At 34.9% G+C, this 12,886-nt stretch overlaps 1 protein-coding gene across 4 annotated transcripts in view; it reads right to left on the bottom strand.

Moving 5' to 3' along the window:
* The window catches only part of l(2)k01209 (uridine-cytidine kinase-like lethal (2) k01209), a 269,918-nt gene that overhangs the window by 239,143 nt on the left and 17,889 nt on the right, over positions 1-12,886 (bottom strand). The window contains exon 1 of one of the 4 annotated variants that reach the window (XM_090390606.1): positions 210-346. The exons of the other annotated variants lie outside the window; for them this stretch is intronic. Within the exon in view, the coding sequence (XP_090246732.1) occupies positions 210-247 (38 nt within the window). The 5' untranslated portion in view covers positions 248-346. Of the gene's footprint in view, positions 1-209; positions 347-12,886 lie in introns of those variants that run through there. 4 annotated transcript variants of the gene reach the window in all.

The raw sequence follows: 12,886 nt of genomic DNA, 5'->3' as shown, positions 1-12,886 counted from the left end.
GCTGTTTCATCACTACCTGTACTAATAGTTAGGTTTCCTTTGTACCAATGGCAGTTAAAAATAAATTTAAAAATAATGTTCATTCTAAACTATTTCTACAAGTTTTTTCTGTCCCTTGTAACTCATCACGCAAGAGTAATTATACATGCTCATTTTACAATCAACGTCTCCGTAAATTCTGGTAACAATTGTTTTAATATCATAAATACCTATCAGTTTGATCAAAAGTATTTGGTCCAGCTTGCATATTCTGAGTGCAGTCCTCCAAGTACTAAAATTAATAAGATTTGAAATATAATTTAAGTGATGTCATCATCCCTAGATTTTTTTCGTTAATGGCAAAACTACAGCTGCTAGCCTGCCATCATCAAAACCTTCCGGTAGTTCAGACTTACCTCTCTGAGCTAGCTGAACTAGGAGGATCAAAGCAAAAAGCATTCGCCATCCTTACGATTATCGCCACCTTGTGTCAAAAATATTGAGTAGATAATAATGCATTTTAAGAACTGTATATTGTAATTTCACTGTACAGTACCTCCATGGAACCTGAGAATTTATACAGGAGGCTACTCCACATTATACATTCCACACATTAAGTGCATTTGAGTGTCTTTCAGACGTTTACCAGTAGGTAAATGAGTAGAACGAGCTTTAATATACTATATAAAGATAGCCAAATTATGAATAATATCTTTGAGTCACTTAAGCATACTCTACGATGCAGTAATCTAAAATGTAGGAAAGTTAATCTTGCATCTTCCGCCTGTGCATTGCGCTATACATTTTTTCCTAGGAAATTTTCTCAATTTTCCACAATTCATAATACGAACAGAGAAGGTCAATATATTTTTAGTCTTACGATAGTCACCAAATTGAAGGTACAGCTTACTGTTTTCAAATATCACTTTACATTATAATGATATAGGTATCCATAACTCCCAATTTTAGTTGGCCATACTTAACCCTAACGACACTTCAATTTTGGTTCTTCCTATCATGGATTTAGATGAAGTAGCCTGTTCTGGGCTCTTTTCTTTTTCAATTTATTCACAAAAAATAAAAAATTAAATTAAAAAAATAAAATAAAATAAATCCTGTAAAGCTTTTTATCCAAGAAAGGGAGTAGCCAGAACTCTAATCCTAACACACGTTTTGTAAATCGATAGAAAAGTCTCCATCATTATTCATCAACGATAATTCACATCCAGACTTCGATATTTTGGGATTAGAGTAAATTAGTTTTAGAAATACGAGATGGCTGCAGATGTCTGACTAATATGCTGCCATCTGTAATAGCAGTTACTCGCCCCTTTTTTCCCCACGGAAGTTACTAATTTATAAACTTATTCTACATTTCACACTACAGCTGGGATCAGGTTAGATGATCCAGTTTCCCTGCTGTCAGAAAGAAGGGGGATTCGAATCCTTTCTAGGACGCGATGAACATTTATATGGGATTCCAAGTGAATGCGAGTACGCTGATCTTATATACTAGTGGCCAAAATTGTGAAAACCTTTTGGAAAAAGTGTATTTATGAGGTTTGATGGCTCATAACACCACTTTTTTTTTAGTAATACCATAAAATTATATATCAATGGAAAGATATTTTAATCGAGAATGTAATGCAATAACTTTTATGAAGGATTTTTTAATAGAACAGCAGTTATAAAGAAGAAAAGTGAAACACAGAAAAAATGAGATATACAAAAATTCTCACAATGTGAGTTAATACTTAGTTGGGTAACCTTTAGCGTTAATTACGGCCTTACAACACCTTCCCATGGAGTGAACCAAGTTTGTTAGTTCTGCAGCTTTTATAATGTGAAACCAAGATTGAATTATTGCTTCTCTTAATTGGGTTTTATTGGTGGGTTGCTTCTGACCAACAAGTTTCTTTAGTCCGCTCCATAGATTTTCGATTGGGTTAAGGGCTGGGCTGTTCCAGCAGTGCTGCAGTAGATTATGATTATCTTGAAACCACTTTTTGCACACAGCAGCAACATGACATGGAGCTGAATCCTGTTGAAATATAAATACTTCATTATCTTGTAAAAGATCACGTGCGGAAGGCTTCAGTTTGGGCTCAAGCATTTCATTTATGTATTTTGGGGCATTTATATTCCCGTTAATCACGCAAATTCTGCCTGCACCTTTTGATGTCATACAACCCCAAATCATAACACTAAGTGAGTGTTTCACAAAATGATAGCACAAAATACTTACGTATTTTGTGCTATCACCACCAAACAGAGAGATTTTGGTTTCATCACTCCAAATAGCACTGTCCACTTAACATGGGTTTTATTCCAGTTTAATCTTTTCAACCTTTGTTTGAGAGATAAAAAATTGCTTTTTTCGTGGAATTCTAGCATTTAGACCAAATTCCTGTAGTCTGCGCCGAACAGTCCTTGCACTCAACTTCACATTGTATTGTGCCATTTCATCTTGTATACACCCAGATAATTTTCTTCTGTCAGATATTCAGTCTCTCAATTCTTCTATCATCACTTGCTGTTGTGCATCTTTTCCTGCCTTTACCAGTCTGATTTTGTAGTGACTCAGTCTCCTTATACCTCTTCAAAAATTTAGAAATGCCACATTTGGTCAGGTTTCCACCAATTTTTCTTCTAATTTCTTCACAACTGTAGCCTTGTTCACTTAATAGTACTATTTTACATCGCTTTCTGGGTGACCAGTCAACTCTTTGAGCCATTTCTTTAATTTTATTACGTTTTACAAGCTCACTAAATGAAAGAACACACACAAAAAAAACCAACCACCTTGATAGCAATCACATAACACACTGACAAATGTCCTCTCAGCTCCAATACATGACATCAATAGCTGAATCCTACTGTGACCTTATTGGCTCATTGTCAAAACAAGATGACACCTGATTTTTCAATCGAAACAAACAAGGACAGAAAAAACACGTCCCATTAACGGACGTGACATACACTGATAGCATTTAGTTGCTGCACCGTAATTCTAAATAACAACATAATCTGTTCTGAAGATAAAAACGTTAATTTTGCAAATCGCTCCAGAACTTCAGTAAACAATGTGGGACATTCACACCGGTAATTAAATTCATAAGACACAAACATGTCGACGGTGGGATTTAGACCCACAGCATGTTGGTTGAAAAGCAGAACGACGTTATCAGTCAAATGAACTGCAATGCAAGCCGTTTCGTGTGTGTGTGTATTACTAAAATTAGCTTAATATTATATCATTTATTAAACAAAACACACATTTATATGTGTGTTTGTTTAGCACATATCCGAAATTTTTTTTGGAATTTTTATTTTTTTTTTTCATTATACTGTTCTGTGATTTCATTTAATAAATTTACTGATCTTTCTAAACATCTTCCGATGAAGATAATACAATTTGGTCAATAATGTGCTGTTTCCAAATTATTATTTATATCTTATCTTCTTTTATGCATAAGGCTTCATAGACAATTCCTAATAAATACTACGATAGAGCGGTCAATCCTGTCTGCATGTGTGTTAATTGTTGATTACGGTTCCGGATAGTTTGTTTTGCGGATGGAAAAAAAAAACACCCTGCCATTTCGTATACAAGACCAGTTGCCTTTAATTAAAATGCACCTTTTTAATAAAAAGATTCTTCGCTTCCTATAAGGGATTCGAACCCAAGACATTCCCATTAATGGAAAGCCTTCGGTTTGAATATTGTGGTTAATGAATTAGCTACAGAGTATCATCCTGTGTGTGTAAGTAAGAGTGTATTCCTACCATAAGTTCGATCCTAAACTAATATTTTAAGCTAAATTTCTGTTTGGCCTTTAACCAGGGCTGTCGTACTAAGTAAATACAAGCTTGAGGGTGGCATGAACCATAAAAACAGTTTTTTTTTTTAATTATTAATAATATATATTTTCTTGAATTTAGGGAGAGCAAAAGGTTAGAATATATTCCCTGGGGAGATTATATCATAAAAATAGTCTTGCATTCAGCAAATATTCTAAACTAATAATCTAAATTTCTATTAATTTTATCAATGCATATTCGTATCTCACAGCAATATTTCAATTTCGTTTTGAAATTGACTGCTCTTTTCAATAAATTACTTGTAAGTTAAAAAGTTAGTGTATCCAAGTTCGGATTTTTCAGAATCCATTTTTTTTTTTTTAAATTCTAACAGCCTTTGATTTTCCTAAAAGTGAACGGGGAGAACGCTTTTATTCTTAAACTTTTTGAATATGGATGGTCTTCCCCTTCAGCTAACACTGATAACACTGCTCATTCATAGCTTGGAACTATGAATGAGCAGGGTTTCCGGGGAAAGATTACGATAAACTCGTGCCACCCACTTCTTTCCCATAAACCTTAACAATCATATACGTGTGAAATAGTGAGGGTTCTATAGTCAGGTCCGGCGGAAGCGGGCATGCAGAGCATGCGGGCGCCGCTACGAAGGGGGCGCAGGTCATAAGTTTATTTTTAAGAAATGAAATTTTTATCATAAAAACAAAAAATTCTTAGAATGATCAATATTAAAATAAATAAGGCCGGATACACCGAATAAATTTTTTTTTAAAATTGTATATTGCTGGCTGTTTACAATTTTGCAGCGAGAGCAGGCTGAATGCTTACCTCCAGAACCTAAAGTGAAACGGTGAACGGTTTTTATGCGCAGAAACGAATTTTCGTACAAAACATTTGCTGCTATGCAACCAGTCATATGGTACTGTAAAAACTCGATCGTAGCTTAAATATTCCAAAGCACATTACATTCGATTGTTTACTTAGGTTAAGTCCCATGTGAATATTGTAAAATTTGTCTCTGTATAGTTTGTTTTAGTTGTTATTGTAAATAACACTCTGGAAGTTAACTGTATATACTGCTTTAATAAGAATATATTAGAGTGTTAAAAACAAAGGCCATGTTTTTATCGCCGAAGCTGCATGTAATAGATCTACATGGCGGCATTAGAAAGATTGTTATTAAAATTTGTTTGTATGAGAACAGCTTGCAGGCTCTAAGTGTAAACATCTGCTAAGTCAGTCAGAAAGGTTAAAACAACTTTCCGATGGCCGGCAACTTACAATTAAAAGAAAGCGGAGGAGAACAAAATGCGTGCCGAACTTCAAACTTAAGATGAAAGAATCATACTGATTCTTTGGGGTTGCCCAACTTCATGCAAGGTCTCAGAGGTATAATAAAAAGGGACTGAAGCAAACAGAAGGGGCTGCACGGATCCAGAGATTGCTGCAGAAGTAGAGGGGACCCGGTTCCAGAGACGTCTACAGAGAGACAGGAGAGGCTACCCGGTTCCAGACGCTGTCAAAGAGGAGGCAGCTCGGTTCCAGACATTGCTAAAGCTGCCCGGTCCCAGACGCTGCCGAAGAGAGACAGAGCTACTCGGTTCCAGACATCGTCAGAGAGCATCCCAGATCCAGACGTTGGTTGAGAGAGAGGAGTTTTCCGCATCCAGAAAGGAGCTTCTCGGTTCGAGACGTCGCTAGAGAGAAACGACTTCTAGGCCACAGACAGGGCTTTCAAATTGCCGAAAGGAGAAGTCCCAAACGCCGTAGAAGAGAAACGTTTCCAGTCCAGAGGGATCCTGATTGACAGAATTCAAGCTATTTGAGACGGCAGTCATCCAGGCATTTTCGGCGAGCCCAAGTAGAGGAGAAAAGGCGAGGCAAATTTCTTGAAGTACCTTCGCTCGTAAGTTTTTCTTTTCGCCGTGAGAATAACATTTTCCCGGAACTGTACGAGTTCCGCTACATTCCCAATTGATATAGCCGAAGCCAAAATTCCAGATGAAGATCTAAGATGAAAGAATTGCCATAGAACTTTTAGTGAAAGACTTTTGACTAATTGTGAGATACAGAGCCTTTGTAAGTTCAAAACGTTTATATAATTCCTCTTATAGTTGTATTAGAAAGACTTAAGATATATGTTTAATAAGGTTAAGAAGTGTTCTTAAGAGAATCAATTGGCATGTTAGAAGTTGATATCAAATTTGTAAAGATAACTTAACAGAGAGATTTAGGTAACCTCTTTGAGAGTAAGCTTGGAGTTTAATAAGTAAAATTTGTAAACTGAAAGTAGATAACGTTTTGTGTTAAAGTATTTTAAAGTTGAAGAAAAAAAGGTTCTAAATTTTGCTAGAGTTTTTATAGAAGGATAAAGAAAGCAAACTCCCTAACTGTTTAAATTTGTGTACATTTCATAGTAATCTAAATAAATATTACTTGACTTTCTTGTAAACAGTGCACGTAATAATATAAACAAGAGATTCTGAGAGAGAGAAAGCGCGCACAGTTACATTAGAATAACGGATAATAAAGTATAAAATAAAGAAAAAAGACATCACAAATAATTATTAGAAATTACAAGTTAAAATAATAATAAAATTTCAATGTCACAGTAATGACAGGAATGCAACAGTAGATTTATAACAGTACGCATTTCAATAGGCTACTGAGAGTAGCACAGTGCAGACTATTGTTTTGTCTCTGTGTCGTGTTGTGTAATAATTTCTTGTAGGTATAAAATAGAAATGGAATCAAAAATTTAAAAAAGTTATCTGGTGCACAAAATCGTAAGCGTCATGCTGCGAAAGAAGCAGATATTCAGAAACAAACTGAGGCTCTTAATAAATTTGTTAAAATATTCTGATGCATATTGTAACCAACTCGATACATCAGAAATCAGAGTTGACGAACCATGTTCATCATCCAGTTTGAATGAAAGTACTATTACAGCTGTTGAACAAGATAACAAGATGCAGGATTTAAGTGAAAAACAGTTAGGAGAAGATTTAGTTGTAGTTGACCACGAAACTAACACATTGTTAGTCTCTGTAAATTTAGAAGATCCAGGTGAATGGGGAAATATTGATGAAAAATTTCGATTTGTTTTAATTGAAATGGGGCCTGTTCAAAAGAAAAATAATATATCTCAGAGATACATATGGTCGTAAATTTGGCGACACGTATTATAATAGAAAAATGTTAAACGGGGAGCTCGTGCCAAGAACATGGCTCATTTATTCCAGAACTTTAAATTCTGTTTTTTGCTTTTGTTGCAAACTTTTTGCACCTACTGAATCCAGTAGTCTTGTAGAAGGTTATAACGATTGGAGAAATGTAAGTACAACTTTGCATAGATATGAGACTAGTTTAGCTCACATGAAAAATTTCTTAAAATGGAAGGAACTTGATAAAAATTTAAAAAACAAAACTACTATTGATTGCCAGACTCAAAGCATGTATGAAATAGAAAAGAAACATTGGACGAGTGTTTTAGAACGCTTGATTGAAATGATAAAATTCTTTTGTAGCCAAAATTTAGCTTTTCGCGGATCATCTGATAAATTATATGAAAGGAATAACGGCAATTTTTTAAAATTAGTCGACCTGTTTGCAAAGTTTGATCTCGTTATGGAAAATCATGTTGAAAGGGCCCTACAAGGAAACAATTTGAGTAAAGCACAGTGAAGTAAAGTAAAGTAAAATAAAGTAAAGTACAAGCACACTATTTGAGTAAAGACAGTCAAAATGAAATATTGGAAACTTTAAGTAATGCAATCAGGGATACATTTTATTATCAATTCGAAAATCTAAATATTATTCCATAATTTTAGACTGCACGCCCGATGCAAGAAAAACAGAACAAATGACCATTATTATTCGCTTTGTTTCCTGTGACAATGGAATTGTCAAGATCAGGGAAAACTTTTTAGGTTTTGCAGATATATCAGATTCCACAGGACGTGGTTTATGTGCAACAATAGTGGAACAACTGGAAAAATGGGATATTCCCATTGAAGACATGCGAGGTCAAGGATATGACAATGGGGCAAATATGAAAGGGAAAAATATGGGCTCCAAATTTTGCTTTTGAACAACAATCCTCGAGCTTTTTACGTGCCATGTGCTGCTCATACTCTAAATTTAATCATTATCAATGCAGCCAAAGTGAATGCAGATACAATTAGTTTCTTTGCAATTATTCAAGAAATATATAATTTCTTTTCGTTCTTTTACAAACGTTGGGCAATCCTTTTAAAGTTCGTAAAAAAATTTAACATTGAAACAGTCATCAGAAACGCGATGAGAAAGTAAAATTATTCAATCCGCCCTCTACGATATCAGTTACGAGAAATTTACGATGCACTTTTTGAAATTTTAAATAATGAACATTTTAATAAAGAAACACAGCATGAAGCACAAACATTATTCGCTAAAATGAAGGACTACAAATTTATTTGTTCTCTTATAATTTGGCATGATTTACTTAACAGAATAAAGTCTGTGAGTAAAATGCTTCAAGACAAAAATATGAACATTACACTTGCTTTAGAATCTATCGAAAACTAAAAAATATTCTTACAAGAATATCGATCAGATACAAATTTTAAAGAAGTTCTAAAAACGGCAAAAGAATTGAGTGAATAGGTGGATGGAGAACAAGAATTTAAAACTGCTACGTAAGTTCGACGACGAAAGAAGACACGGCAATTTGACTACGAGCATCATTACGAAACGCCACAATCGCCAGAAGATAAATTTAGGGTGAATGTGTTTTATACACTTCTAGACGTCGCAATGTGTTCGTTAATAGAACGTTTTGAACAACTAAAAACATATTATGATAATTTCAATTTCTTGTATAGATTACTACAAATTAATAACGAAGATTTACAAAAAAAGTGTGACGATTTAGAGATTCTCTTGATGGACGGCGACAATAAAGACGTAAATGCAATAGAACTATATGACGAGTTATGTGCTTTCTGGGATATTTTTCGAAAGGATAATTTAAATATTCAAAACCCTTTCGATATTCTTAATTTTATTGTATCCAATAATTTATCTTTCCCTAACTTTTCAATTGCTTTAAGAATACTATTAACCTTACCTGTTAGTGTAGCGAGCAGTGAACGTTCCTTTTCCAAGTTGAAATTGATTAAAACCTACTTAAGAACAAGTATGTCACAAAAAAGGCTTGTTAGTTTGGCGTTAATAGCTATTGAAAATGATGTGTGGAATTAGACGTTAAGACCATTATTTCTAATTTGGTGAATATGAAATCAAGAACCATAAAATTTTAATGAAAAACTTTCAAGTATATTTATGTAATTTAATTTATTTTCTGTTATTTTGTAAAGATTTTATTTTTTGAATACTCATATTAATATTAATAAAATGTTCTAATTATTATTTCTGAATTCTTTTCTTATTTTCTCATCTATCTTGAGTTTCCTTTATTTTCCTAAAAGATAGTTCCACTTATAAAAATTAAAATAATTTTTAATAATTTTTATAAGTTGAACTATCTTAATATTCTTAGTAAGTGGAACAACTTACTAAGAATTTAGTAAAATTCTAGAATTTTTTAAACTTTAATTCAAATAAATTTTAACTTTAATTAAAATTCATTTTAATTTTGTTAGCGATTCGGGTCGGTGAGAAGGCTATAATCCCTGTATCATTATATTCAACGATTAAAGTGAAGTGGCTTTATCAAAATTTGCTTTAACTTTTGAGAATTTTTTGAATATTTGGGTTTTTAATGATTATCCTGCCTAGTCAACATCCCCGGTTCGTTACATTTAGCGAACCAACGTGTGGCTATTCTGTTAAAATTTATTTAAGAAATTTCAAATAATTTAAATTTTTATTATCGTAAAAGAACCACACACGCCCGGATCGTTACAGGGGCGCTTAGATAGACATTGCATGCGGTCGGCAAAGACCCTAGCGCCGGCTCTGTCTATAGTCTATTTATTTTAAGAAACCATAATTCTCTGTGCCCAAGATCAGCTAACTCAGAAAGCCGTCGAAGAAACCTGTGAGACGTTTCTCTGCATAATCGAACGTATAACGATCTTTCTTCAGACCATCCAGTAGACACTGTTTCTAAAGGACTGCAGAGAGCACAAATGGTTATGGTGCCTAATTATTCGACTTTTCTTTTATTATCCCTTCGTATATCTTTTAATAGGCTTATTCCTCTTTAATTCATTCATTCATGTAGTCAGGTCTCATCTATCACAGGGCAGTGGCATTGAGACAAGGGGAAGTTTTCTGTGGATGAATGAAAGGATCAGTAAGTGATTGAAGAAGATAAGAATGAGAGCATTTAGGTATTTGTTTTCTTTCTTCATATAAATTACATGAATATCTTCCATTAAATTTTATTTCAAAAAATTTGTATCATAATTGAAAAGAGCACAGATTTTTCCCTGATCTCTTCGCGAGGGGGGGGGGGGGGCTATCCCAAATACACATTAAAAGAGAGGAACGTTTGCTTTTTGTCAAATCTGATGTCCCTTGCCAAAGGCTATCCAACGTGGAATTCTCGCTTTCTGACCTGCTCTGGCTCAAAATTATCTTACTTCAATTTATAGCTCTCATTTTCTGCTTTTACCACTCTCTTAATTCTGATAACCACATTGACTTTTTTTTTTTTTTTTTTTTGACTACTTATCTATAAAAGTTGATTTCACACAATATAATTATCCAGATTTTGAGAATGTCTTCTTAGAAGACTGATGTCCATACAAAACCGTTCCCCTTCTCCAACTTCACATATAAAGCCAAAAAGGGACACAAGAATCATTTTCCATCAGTCATGATCTACTACAAATAATCTGCCTACCAGAATACCAGACAATCCTTATTCTCCCAAATACTGACCCTTTTTCACCAGCTATTCCTCCAAATACACTGTGCATGTCTCCTTTCCTGTTGGCAACTTGTTCAAGTCTCTTACAGATCGTTGTCCTCCAGCGAATCACAGCCCCATACCCTATGGCAGGGGTTCTCAACCTTTTCCAATGGCATACCACTATATTTAATTCAAGATATTAGATGTACCAGTAAGGCAGTGGCTCACATACCACCAGTGGTATACGCGTACCATAGGTTGAGAATCCCCGCCCTATGGCATTACAATGGTACTAAGTGCGATGATCATTTGTCTCTTTTATATGGTTGGGTTACTGTTTCTCCCTTTTATTTCAAACATATTCACTGAACTAACAACAGAAATAATCCTTACTAAAATGAAGGTCTTCATTCTCTAGTCTAATGCAAACCGAACCCCCAATACTTGGTTATAATGATAAAAATGCAGTACATGTTTACTAAATAACTAAATAAATAATAAAAAAAACTCCAGCTTCTGATTTGGCTCACATAGCAGCTCAAAAACAAGTAAAAACAGTTAATTCTGAAAAAAAAAAACTTCCCAAGAATGAAATGCAGCAAGCTTGCCTTCTAGTTTCTCACTAGGTCTGTCAAGTGTAGCATCTGTCCTTCCTTGTTTTCTTTCTCTCTCTTTCACACAAACGGTATAATGGGAGCCTCATCCAACGATAAGGTATTAATGTTTGGTATTATATAAAGCATTGACTTTTTGGTATTATAAAGTATTAACGATTAACGTTTGCTTTCAAACTGTTGATTAAAAGACCAAAGCAAAATCACCTCCTGCATCAGGAGGACATCAGGAAAATCCTTGGTAATCTTGGTGGTACTACTAAGGCTCCTAATCCAGATGATATTCCTCCAGTTGTGTTCATAATATGTGCCCCAGAATTACCACCCATCCTGTATTGCCTTAAGCTATCATATTCACCTACCCAACATCATTGAAGCAAACCTTTATAAAGTCTTATCTAAAAATGGAGACAAAAGTCATGCAAACTATTATTATTATATCACACCTCCAGGAAGTCCAAAGACTCATCGGGGGAGGGCATCTACTCTACAACTCTTCATCTCACTACTCCACCAACCTCAATCATCTAACACCAACGCCATCTACCACCACTAGCACTTTCACAGACAATCACAAACATTCATGCCCACGGCGGGATTCGAACCCGCAGCCTTTTGGCTGGAGAGCGGATACGCTAACCACTCGGCCGGCATCATTATCCCTAGAAGGTCATCAACAAACAGCTTTACTACCCGAAGACCCATCAATTAATTAGTGATTATTAATGCGGGTTCCGTCATTCTCGTTCTACAGAAGGCTTCCTCGCTAACTTTACCAGCCTTTGGAAAAATGACAAAAACATTTGTAGAAATTCATTCGGTCGGTCTCGATATTTCAAACGCATCTGATCATGTCTAACATCTAGGTTTCCTGAACAAACTACCATCTTATGGTCTCCCCTCCTGCGCTTTGTGATTGGATTGCCAGCTTCCTCATTGAACGTTTCACGTTGCATGTCAAGAGTGGGTGGCTTCCACTTAGATTTCTTTATCAATGCTGGAATATCTCAGGGTTCTGTACTCTCAAGCCCTTTCTCCTATACAGCAATCGCTTCTCTCAGACTTCAAATCCTATTCATAGTTTTGTTGGTGATAGCACTCTCCATTCCACTTGTTCAATAGAGAAACCCTGTCATATTCAAATGATTGAGGTCACAAGATCTCCCATAACCAATGACTTAAATACTGATCTCTCACAACATTCTCAAAGGGGATGAAGACAACTTAGTGAATTTCAATGTTATTCAATCTCAGGCATGTTATATTACCGAAAGAAAGAACTCGCTTCGATCCCACTTACTTTTGATATCCTATTGCCATCAGTTTTCTTTTCTTTGGCTGACTGTCAGCTTAATTCTCCTCAACCTCTTAAAGTGTTCTTTTTCGTTCAAAACAGAACTTATCTTCTGCTCAATTCCTACTCTTTATAAGTCTCAAATCCGACTAACCTTGGAATATTTAGAGTGGTGCACCCATAAACTCCTTGATATACAGAAGAAGATTGGCTTAATAGGTGACCTATCAGAGATCCCCTTCAGTCATTTTTTCCCCATAGGCGTTCTGTGTTAACACTATGCCTTTTACAAAAATTGCTTAAGTGAACAAAAATTACATC

The sequence above is a fragment of the Typopeltis vanoorti genome, chromosome 3, assembly GCF_054136105.1.
Source record: "Typopeltis vanoorti isolate ZY-2024b chromosome 3, IOZ_Tvanoo_1.0, whole genome shotgun sequence".
Classification (NCBI taxonomy): Eukaryota; Metazoa; Arthropoda; class Arachnida; order Uropygi; family Thelyphonidae; genus Typopeltis; species Typopeltis vanoorti.
Note: the sequence above shows the minus strand (reverse complement) of the source record. Positions and strands in the feature narration are given on the sequence as shown.